The 10,696-nt window shown below is 45.8% G+C and overlaps 1 protein-coding gene across 3 annotated transcripts; it reads right to left on the bottom strand.

Annotated features, from left to right (window-relative positions):
- Positions 1-2,701: 2,701 nt before the first annotated feature.
- KLF6 (KLF transcription factor 6) lies at positions 2,702-9,386 on the bottom strand. Of its 3 annotated transcripts, none has more exons than XM_062493981.1 (4): positions 8,918-9,386; positions 5,560-6,007; positions 3,588-3,711; positions 2,702-3,178 (listed from the first exon to the last, which is right to left on the bottom strand). In XM_062493981.1, the coding sequence occupies exons 1-4, from the start codon at positions 9,017-9,019 to the stop codon at positions 3,127-3,129; spliced, it is 726 nt and encodes a 241-aa protein (XP_062349965.1). In that variant the 5' UTR covers positions 9,020-9,386; the 3' UTR covers positions 2,702-3,126. The 3 variants fall into 3 exon arrangements, with proteins under 3 accessions (XP_062349965.1, XP_062349955.1, XP_062349973.1); XM_062493971.1 differs by having other exon boundaries at positions 5,434-6,007; XM_062493989.1 differs by lacking the exon at positions 3,588-3,711 and having other exon boundaries at positions 5,434-6,007.
- Positions 9,387-10,696: the final 1,310 nt, after the last annotated feature.

Genomic DNA, 10,696 nt, shown 5'->3' on the forward strand with positions numbered 1-10,696 from the left:
AAGGTGCAGTCTTGCAGTAACAATCACATTAACTATTTATTCCGCTGAGGCAAGCGATGAGTCAAGAGCAGCTTTTCAGATATGGAAGAACTTCTAGTTTCTACTGCCAAAATTATCTTCCCAACAGGGCTTGTCTTCCACAAAGTGACCTGACCCAAAGGTGTTTGCACCCGTGACCAGGTGTGACTCAAGACAAAGCAGCAACATTGTACTTGACATTGTTTGGTGTGTAGGACTGGGAGAGAAGAAAGATGAAAACAGACACGTGATGCTGATAAGAATTTCTTTTTATGTTATTCCAATAAAAAATACATTCATACAGAAATATAACAATCTTGCAAAAAACAATTTCAAATAAAATCTTGTAAAACAAAATTTTTACAAAAATCTTACAAAGAGATTCTTTAGATAACAGGGTGCTTCAAAAACAAAAAAAGAAATTTCACTAATAGAAACTTTTTCTTCTTAAATTTCAAGCAAAAATGTTTTATTTTTTTTATTTTTCAGCTTGATTGAGGCTCAGTTATCACCTGAACAAAATGTACTTGCTTATTAAGAAAATTACAGGCATTTGACATATGGCACACAGCCCCACCCCATCTGATGGTATTTCACAATTGAGACAAGCCAGTGCAAGTTTTTTTTTTTTTTTGTGTGTGTTTTTGGGGGGTTTTTTTGTTTCTTTTGTTTGGGGTTGGTTGTTTGTTTTTGCTTTTTTGTTTTTTTTTTTTTTGTTTTGTTTTCATTTCTTGTTTATAAGAATTACGGCTAAGCCAAGGACAATGCAAACAAGGAATTAAAAATACAACAAAACCCAATCGTAAATAGAAATCCATTTTCTGGAAAAATTTGTCTGTTTGGGGGAAGAAAAAAAAAAAAGTGCATTTTCAGGCAATTTAAACCAAAAATGAAATGAGAATGATTTAAGCCTGTGTGTTCCATAGAACCAGATCACTTGCATATACTTTTTTTAAACCACTTATCTACATACATTTCCAGAAAGATATATCAAAATATTAGCAGAGTAAGCAAGACTGATAATTAATAGTAAAAGAAACAGGTCACATGTTTCATTGCATCGACTGTAGTGAGCTGGTTTAAAAAAAAAAAAACAAAACATAACAAAACTGGTTTTGGACAGACTATTCCTACTCTAGGAAAAAACAGTCTTTATTTTAGCTGAACTATGTAAAATTAGAGCTCAACCACCACAACGACTAGCTCACTCACAGGTCCTCCAGTAAGCTGGAAGGCCAAAACCCGAGTGTACTTCTTCTGCACACAGCTAATATTCTTTCAGCATGCCAATATTCGGTTCATATCATTCTTAAATGGCCACAGATACGCTATTCCAGACAACCTAATAACTACAAAACACAGTCAGCAGTCTGAGAAGGACTGAATGCCAACAAAGCCTTTAGCATACCATTAAGCTAAAGGTGAAGCCTCTAAAAATGCTAGATTTTAATTAACTGTATCTTTCATTTCTTTGTCTCCTTAATGACCATATTGAGGGGGGGAAAGGGGAAGAGGGAATATTTTGATGGGCTGTGGCATTTTCTAGCTATGTGTTCTAACTCTTTTCCTTTTAAAAAAAATATTTATATATTATCTATATATATACACACATACACAGACTGTACACACAAATATACATACACAATTATTTTTCTGCCCACTTTTAAAAAAAAAGTAATATAGTTTCTTTCTGTATGACCAACAGATAGCTAGATATATAGATGTGAAACTTGTGCCTTTTAAGCAAATACATCTCTTAATACTCCTGTATCTTTAATATGTATGAAAACTTGACATATTAAGTACAGTTGGGGTGTGTATATACACAGTTGTTGTGCAAGGTCAATATAAAAAAAGTCTCAAGGTGGCAGAACTGGTCAGGTATTCAATTGGCATATGCATTATACTGTAACACAGTCAAATTGTCTAAGTTAAACAAATACTGTACTGACATGAATGACTTTTCTCTCTATTTGTCTTTGTGAAGGAGGACCCTGGAAGTAACCTTTTTTTCCCCTCATATTATACATTTGATACAGTACAATGCCAGGTGAAAAGAGAGCCTTAATAAAGCATGCATCACCCATACCCCTGTATAAGACCCCCTGCAAGAGAAGGTCACTTGCATAAGGCACCATTATTAAGGTCAACAGTGCATTAACAGCTAGAAAACCAGAAGTTAGTCCTCAAGGCATAAATAAGAGAAAAATTAGCTGCATGAGAAAAATCAGTTTCTAACCAATAGTGGTTTTATCCACCCAACAAAAAAATTATTCATGTTCCATACATTATGTAACATTAGACCAATTGTATTTTAGCTGCTCTTAACTGGAATCAAAACTGCAGTCCTGATTAAAGAATGGAAAAGCATATAGTTCCCCAGAACCATGCAATAACCTTTGTATTATAATGAAAAGTTATAGTTGTGTTACATTTGTAAATACACAGCTTATACAATGGATTACAAATGAGCTCTGTAGCAAGTAAAACAAGCTACTTGACACATTGCACGTTTAATAGCTGCACCAGACACCTAAAGCTCCTCTCACACAGGAACAGGGAGGTTCCCCATTTCCATTCTGGCATCCTGACTCTTTTTATTCCCCCCTTTCCCCCCTCTCAGGTTTTCCCTCTAAAAAGGTGCAGACACCCCTCCCCCCACCCCTAGGAAATGATTGGTGGTCGTCCCATCTCACAAGATATTCCTCACATACAAGACATTCAGACTATTTTTTTTCTCTTACAGTTATAAAACAACCACAAGAAAAAAAATGTGCCTCAGCATACAGTCATCGAGAGATCCTCATCGCATACAGTCGCCCAATCATTAACATTCTCAGTGCACATGCTCACGGCAAAGGCTTAGGAGCCACTCAGAAGGTTAGATACCAGTGTATGAGTCCAGGAAACCCCAAACATCACGCACCGCGGTTGCTATGCCGTTCTTACATGACTTATTAGCCCTCAAAAGACCTTCAGGGAAGTGAGGTCCTGGAGGCAACTGGGTAGGGTGCAAAATGGCATGCTTTGGCTGGAACACGCATCCCTCCGCTCAAGGCTCTTCAACCTTGACGCCTCTTAGCCCGCAGGATTCACCTCTTGACCCATTCAGAGGTGTCTCTTCATGTGAAGGGCCAGGTGGTCGGACCTGGAAAAACACCTGCAAGGCAAGAGCGAGGCTGCGCGTTAGCCCGTGGCCACCAGCACGCGCGACGCGACGCTGAGGCACCTCCCCTTGCCCTGCTGCTCCAAAACACTGGAGGAGAGATTTGGCATTCCCGGGGTACAAGGGAGTGCTCAAGGTATCTGTGGGCACCCAGGAGCTCTGCAGATGGGGAGGTAACACTGCGGACTTGACAACATTCATCTGCAAAATCAGGCTACGAGCCTCTTCCCAACGATTAGGAAAACGGAAGGGCTTTTCTAGACTAAATATGCAATAGCTCCTTAAAGCTACCAGACACGGTTGTGTTCCCAAATAATTCCTACACAAGTGAAAAGCAGCCCAGACTGGCTTTCCAACAACCATTAAAAATAACTATTTAAAAGGGTGCATTTCAATCGCATACCTGTCACAGTGACTACATTTAAAAGGCTTGGCACCAGTGTGCTTTCTGAAGTGTCTGGTTAATTCATCACTTCTTGCAAAACGCCACTCACACCCTTCCCATGAACATCTGTAAGGCTTTTCTCCTACAAAGAAAGCAGATTACATGTTAGTCATGACTTCATTCAAAGACAGGTGCTATCATTTTCTACGTAAACCTCCTTTGGTCCTCCAAAGAGAGGCAATTTTATTTAACCCATCTGAATGCTACAGAACACACAAGCAAAGAAGGCTCACAAAATTCATGCACAATTCCTACTTATCTTGCTGCAACAGAACATCAAATAATCAAATAATGAAAAATAATAAAGGGGAAAAAAGTGATTAAACAGGCTCCCAGGAAACAAAGGAATCCAGCCCTCTACTATTCCTGTTCATCTGTAATGGCAGGCTTACTCCCAAACAGGTACCATTCACCTCATAAAGGTGATTAAAGACAGCACAGCTAGGCTCCAAAATGCAATTAGGCTACTGTATTGCATCAAAGTCCTCTGTCACTCACTCATTTGCATAACATGCAACCTCCTTTCTGCTGAGCCACTTATTCTTGGAAAAGCCTCCATACCACTTTGAACACTGCTATTTCAGCATTCAAGAAATACCACTTCCATTCACAGGAACGTTCTCAAACAGACAGCACCAGAACATCAGTTCTGCAATACTTCTGAGCCTGGCAGCTATTCATGTCTGCTCAACGGCCACGGTTTCAGGGGAAATTGTTTTTTTTCTCTTGAAATAATCCTGCTTTATCTGACTTCTGCACAACAATGGGAGCATCCGAGCTTGCTCAGACTTCGCACAAAAGCCACAAAATGCTGAGCTCATGAGTCAAAATAGAATCTTTTCCTTGAACTCTCTTTCCCACATTTTAGGGGGGGGAAAAAAAAGCCAACCATCCATACAGGTGTTTGGATTGGTACACCAAGAACACCATGCCAGTTCCTCACATTAAGCCACAACTACTGAGCCAAGGCACAGCTCTACACATCTAACTGCTGTCATAAAGAGATGTCAAATAATAATGCTCAAGCAAGCACATCAGCAGGCTACTTCAACCATAAAATATTTATAAAAGCCCTGAAGTGTCTATCTTCCTCACTTTCTTTCCCAATAACACACAGGGTTGTTATTTTTAGTTCAGGTTTCATGAGAATAAAATGCTGTTGCTCAGTAATTTGGGATCAAATTATACAGTAGATGATACATTTTTAAGTCCAACTGGGCAGATGTGTCAGAAGGACAACAACACACCGTGGCTTCCCGAGATTTTTTGTTGATAACAATGGCACACATAAGTGTTAAATGAGCTACAAATATAGCTACACTTAATATAATCAAGGCCTTGGTATGTCTGATAAAATAGACCTGATGTGGACTGAAACATAAAAACAAGCTCTTACAGTATTTAGAGATCTGACTGATTTTTGGATATACATTCCTATTTTTTAGCAAAAAAAAGTCATAGCTCACTTTTTGCTTTAAAAATAATCGTCAAGAAAGGCCAGGCATCTGTTTTTGGCTGGACCTTTGCTCCTAAAGACCGCGTGCTGCTGCAGCTTCCCAACCACTCCCTGCTTAGAAGAGCGGCTCCTGCTTGCTATGGCAGCAGCCTAATCCACCAGCAAGTGCCCTGGCTCATGAAGAGAATGAGGAAGTGATGTTGTCCATGCTGGTAAGCCTCTGCTACTATTACCTCATCTCTCCAAACCTGGGCTACCACCCAGTGATTGAGTAAGGCTGTGACACCACCACCAAGGGGGTATTCCCTACAGCAGTTGCCAGCTCTTAATAAGCATAGGGTTACTAACCTGTATGAGTGCGCTGATGTGCTTTCAGATGCGAACTTTTGGTGTAAACTTTCCTGCAACCGTTAAAATGACACCTGTGAACGCGCCTTCTGCCGTCTGGCGAGGTGTCACCATTGGAGGCTGTACCTTTTTCTGCAGTCTTTCCAGTGGTACCGGTACGGATTTTCCCCGGTGAATGCAACTCACCCGGCGTACAATTCCATATCTGGGAAGAAGGCTCCTTGCTCAGCTCAGGAGATGAAGGGGGAGTGGAAGTGACAGATGAACTCAAGTTTCCTGAACTGGCTAAAACATCACTTATAGGGTCAGAGGTAAACTTTGTCGTGGGCGAGAGCTCCTCAGAGCTGTCTGAAGATTCGCTGCTCACGTCAGAATTCAAACTGTTGGTCTCTAAGTTCTGACTAGCAAGATTGTCCTCTTTTGGGACACATGTGTTCTTCAGTTCAGATTCCTCCTTTTTCTCACGTGCTAGAATAATTTTGGTCCAGAGATCCTCTTGGCTATCAAATTTGATTTCAGATGCAGAAACATAACAAGGTTCACTCTGAAGATACCGTTCCAGCTCCAAACATGTCTAGATGAAAAAGAAGGAAGAAGAAAAGAGAAAAGTTACAGTGCTGCTTAAAAATAAGCCAAATTATTTTACACTTCAAAAAGCATGCAGGAATGTAGTACGTTCGATTTGAGGTTTCTGGGTTCAAAACAAATTAAAAGCTCCTCAAGCCATAACTAGGTGACTGTTACGATGAAAAGAAATCAGTTTTTGAGACCTGGGCAGGAGTTCAAACACACAGATGAAGGTGCAAGTCAGCTTTGGTTTCCAAAATAGCATTCTAGTGACTCAGTTAAATTATCATCACTCTCATCATAAAATCTGTGTTTTCAGCAGGCTGATGTTGAAAAGGACCATAGAGAACCACAACATAAAACTACACGTCACTCTTGCACCTTGACTAATTTCAAGTTGTTTTGTATCTCTCTCACACAAACAGGAGGCTGAGAAGACCCAACTGAACACAATGTGCTCTGACACGCAGTTAAAACCCAAACCCTGTGTCAGAAAACAAAGCCACATTTCAGCATGGCTGCGGAGCTGCCGGCCTGTCTTCTGGGGACATCAATGGAGCAGCAGGCATCCTCCCATTTCCTGTGCACAAGAACACAGCACACTCGACTTTCAAAGAATGTCATTTCCAAGCGCACTTGCATGCACACCACATCACTCAAACTGCTCCCATGCGTGTTCAGAGGAACACGGAGAACTTCAACAACAGAGGAGAAGGAAGGAAAAAGTTCCAGAATAGAAATGTCCTGTTCTATAGGATGCAAAATGGGAAATTACTCTGAGGTCCTGCTGGGAGTCCCACAATGAACAAGAACTTTATCTACTGGCCAAGAGTGCAACTGTATGAGTCATCTCTTTCTTTCTTTCACGCAATGCCAAAGGAGACTTCCTTTTAAAACCATGACCATCTGCCAAGAAAGTACTCTGCAAATGTACATGTAACAGTACATGGAAAACTTCCCCCCCAACCACATTCCCCTGGACTCCATGAAAGAAAACAAAACAAAAAACAAAACCACCCTAAATGGGTGAAACTGTGGGTTTCAATTTCATTTCACCCATCTGACTTTCTAGCCATTTTTCAGAGAACAGAAAGAAAAGAAAAAAAAAAAAAAGAAAAGGAAAAAAAAAAGAACCTGAACTGTTATGGCAACAAGCTGATGTTTCGGGATTATTCTTTCCACTATAGGAAATGATCCATATGGAAGCTATACACAGAAAACGGACACACCAAGTTTCCAACCCAAACACTACTTATTTTAGCAAGATCATCTTTTCCAAGCCCGGTAGCAAAACCCGGTCCCAAACGCCACACACTCTCCTCACAGCCCCTTTCCATCTGCCCCTGAGCAGAGCCGCCATGGGAGCAGCCTCCTTTCTCCCCCAGCACTGCTCCAGTAAACTGGGTCACATGCTCCGGTCAGGCTCGGAGTGTAGGCAAAAATTGGACAGAAAAAATCAGAACCACAAACAACCCCCAAAACCAAACCCACTGTTGCACACGGTATTTATGTATTTGTCTATAATTAGGGAACTGGGTTGCAATGCTGTTAAAAACAAGAAGGGCTTCTACAGGGACAGCACAATAGCGCTTTGATTTTCCGTGAAAACAAGCAAAAAAAGCATTTATTAAGATCTTGTTAAACTTTCATATTCCCGGTTAATTTAAATTCCTCATTAGGTAGATTAGTAATGGGGAGCAGAGCGAAGCTCTCCGAGTTTAAATGCCTCTGAAGGCTACTGGGAACGAGAGCTGGCGCTTCGCCAAGAGCCCGAATGCCTGAAGGAAACTACTTAGCTCCATTTCAATCACGTACTATGGAGCTGCCGCTCTGAAAGGGGAGCGGGAGGAGGGAAAAAAAAAACCAAAAAAAAAAAAAAAACAAAAAACCCAAAAACAAAAAAAACCCCAAAAAACCCAAAGTCATTGCATACAATTAGTAGGCATGTGAAGGTTGTAACACTTTGCATTTCAACCTTCTGGGAAAGGCTCCTTCGTCCTTGTGCAAAGGCAGCAGGTATCGGATCGCGGACCGGGCTGAGCAGTCCCCGCCGGGCAGCGAGCGGAGCGGCGGCCCCGCTGCCCCGAGCTGTCAGACCCCGCGTCCCGCTGCTCGCATCCCAGTCAGGAGAGAAAGGGGAACGCAAATGGGCCAAAAAAAAAAAAAAAAAAAAAAAAAAAAAAAAAAAAAAGTCCATTGAAGGGAAGAAGCCTCCGTTCTTCTCCCTTCCCGGCCACGGCAATTAGCACAAGGGGATCGCTGTCATATGACTGACAACTCACGGGCTCGACAAAGCTCCCAGCGCTGGGAACAGCCACGCTCTGTACATGTACATACACATGCACACACACAGACGTGTGTACCGACACTCCTGGAGGGCTTTTTCCCCGTCTTCGCCAGGAACAAAAACAATAATAGAATACGTTTGCAGGAAAACAAAACGTACAAAAAAAAAAAAAAAAGGAAAAAAAAAAAACCCCACAGCACAGGGCGCAAAGCAGCCCTTGGCCAAGGCAGGGAGCTCGGATGACAAGACCCAGCTGTGGAGTCTGGACCTGGTACAAGCGCAAAACTTTTGCCAGGACTCGGTGTGGAGCGAGCGGCGGCTCGGCGCGGCTGCGGCCGCTGACAGCCCCCGGCAGCGCCGGCGGTAAACAGCGAGAGACGGGGATGCGCAGCTCCTTCCATCCGCCTCGGGACTGTTCCCCCCAGACCGCCGTCTGCTCAAAGCCGAAACACCTGCTTCAAAACATCGCTACACATTTGTGCTGAATTCTCCCCAAACTCCTCGCTGACACTTGGGCTTGATTTTTTTTTCTTTTTTTTTTTCTCTTTTTCTTTCTTAAATCCGCTTATCCTTTAATACGGCTTTAAAAAAATCCCCGACAACAACAACAACATCGACATCCTCGTTTACCTGTTGCCAATATTCCTCCAGGGACGGCAAGGCTGAGAAGTAACCCGTGTCGTGCACAATCTGGAGTTCCTGGAAGATGCTGCACATTGGGAGAACATCCATGTCTCAAGTTGCAACAACAAAGTCAGTGCTGGTTACCAAAAATACAGATGCCTCCTTTATGTGCAGGGGTTGCGGGGTGTGTGCGGGGGGGTGTTAACCTCTGCTCTCAGTTTCCAAGTCCCCCCCCCTTCCTCCAGAGATGGAAAAAAAAAATTGTATATATAGAGATATATATTAATTCCTTGAGGAGCTCGGGGAGGAAAAAAAACCCAAAGTTTCATGCAAAGTTTAATCGCACAGCAGGGCAGGACGTCTCCCGGGGCGGGCGCGCGGCTGTCCCCCCTCCCGCGGCCGGCGGACCTGGCGCAGGAGCGGCCCCAATATTTGCAAACACGGCGCGGACTCTGCGAGCGGAGCCCCCCGCAAAACTTCCCTATTCAAAGCTCTGCCCGGCCGCGCCGCCGCCCCGCCCCCGCGCCCGCCCCCGCCCCGCGTGATCCCGGCGCGCCGCCCGCCGCCGCCGCCCAATCCCCGCCGCGCGCCCCGCGACCCGCGTGCCGATGACGTCAGAGCAGCCCAATCGCCGCGCGGCGCTCATCGCGGCTCCTCCTGGCGTGACCGAGCCCGGCCGTGACGGCTCCCGCCATTGGTCCGATTCGAAATTCGCCCCCACCTGATTGGCCGGCCCGGCGGCAGGCTATTTTTAGCAGGGTATATAAAGCGGGGAAGCAGCGGCTGCTTTTTTCCGAAGGGGCGGTGTGCGCGCGCGGGGCGGCCGCGCGGGGGAGGGGAGCGGCGGGCGCGCGGTGGTACCGGCGGCGGCCGCGGGGGGCGCTGCGGAGCCGGGCCGGGGCCGAGCCGTCGTGTCCCGGCTGACCGGGGTACCCGTGACTGCCCCGGGCCCGAGCGGGACCGAGCCGTCGTGTCCCGGCTGACCGGGGTACCCGTGACTGCCCCGGGCCCGAGCGGGGCCGAGCCGTCGTGTCCCGGCTGACCGGGGTACCCGTGACTGCCCCGGGCCCGAGCGGGGCCGAGCCGTCGTGTCCCGGCTGACCGGGGTACCCGTGACTGCCCCGGGCCCGAGCGGGGCCGAGCCGTCGTGTCCCGGCTGACCGGGGTACCCGTGACTGCCCCGGGCCCGAGCGGGGGTGTCCTGCCTGTCCCGGCTGACCGGGGTGACAGTGACCCCTCCAGACCTGTGCAGGGGTGTCCTGTTGTGTCCCATCTGACCAGAGCCCAGGCCTGTGCCGGGGTGCCCCGGCTGACCGTGGTCTAGGTACCCGTGACCCCACTCGGGTCTGTTCAGGGCTGTCCCCTCTGACCAGAATAATTGTGACACCCCCCCCTCCCCCCCAGCACCTTCCCCGTGTGGCTGCGAAGCAAACCCCCCCTCCCCGTCCCCGGGCTCTGCAGGTCTCCTGGGTTGTGCATTCCCATGGGCAGGAGGGTTTGGATGTTTCTGCTCTTCCTTTGTCCTCTGAGGGATGGCTGGGGAGGCCTCAATGACACCTTGGAGTGGGAGCTGAGTCCCAAAGCAGACCTGGGTGATGGTCATGGAGCTTCGCATGGATGAACACCAAATCAGATACTCCTGGCCAGCATTACGTGACACTGCTTCTCCCAATTCCGCCTAAGCACAGATAGTTATTTGTGTTGATGGAGCGTCAGCTTTTTTCAGACTGGACTTGTCAATGATATTAATGTCTTACTATAATTTAAGAAGCTGTGGTCATTAGC

The sequence above is a fragment of the Cinclus cinclus genome, chromosome 1, assembly GCF_963662255.1.
Source record: "Cinclus cinclus chromosome 1, bCinCin1.1, whole genome shotgun sequence".
NCBI classification, from domain to species: Eukaryota; Metazoa; Chordata; class Aves; order Passeriformes; family Cinclidae; genus Cinclus; species Cinclus cinclus.

Coding starts and splice junctions, on each gene's coding strand:
- KLF6 (XM_062493971.1), bottom strand. CDS start 9,019: ATGGATGTTCTCCCAATGTGCAGCATCTTCCAGGAACTCCAGATTGTG. Junction 6,008..8,917: donor TGGAGGAATATTGGCAACAG/GTAAACGAGGAT, acceptor TTTTTCATCTAG/ACATGTTTGGAGCTGGAACG. Junction 3,179..3,587: donor AAATGTAGTCACTGTGACAG/GTATGCGATTGA, acceptor CTTGCCTTGCAG/GTGTTTTTCCAGGTCCGACC.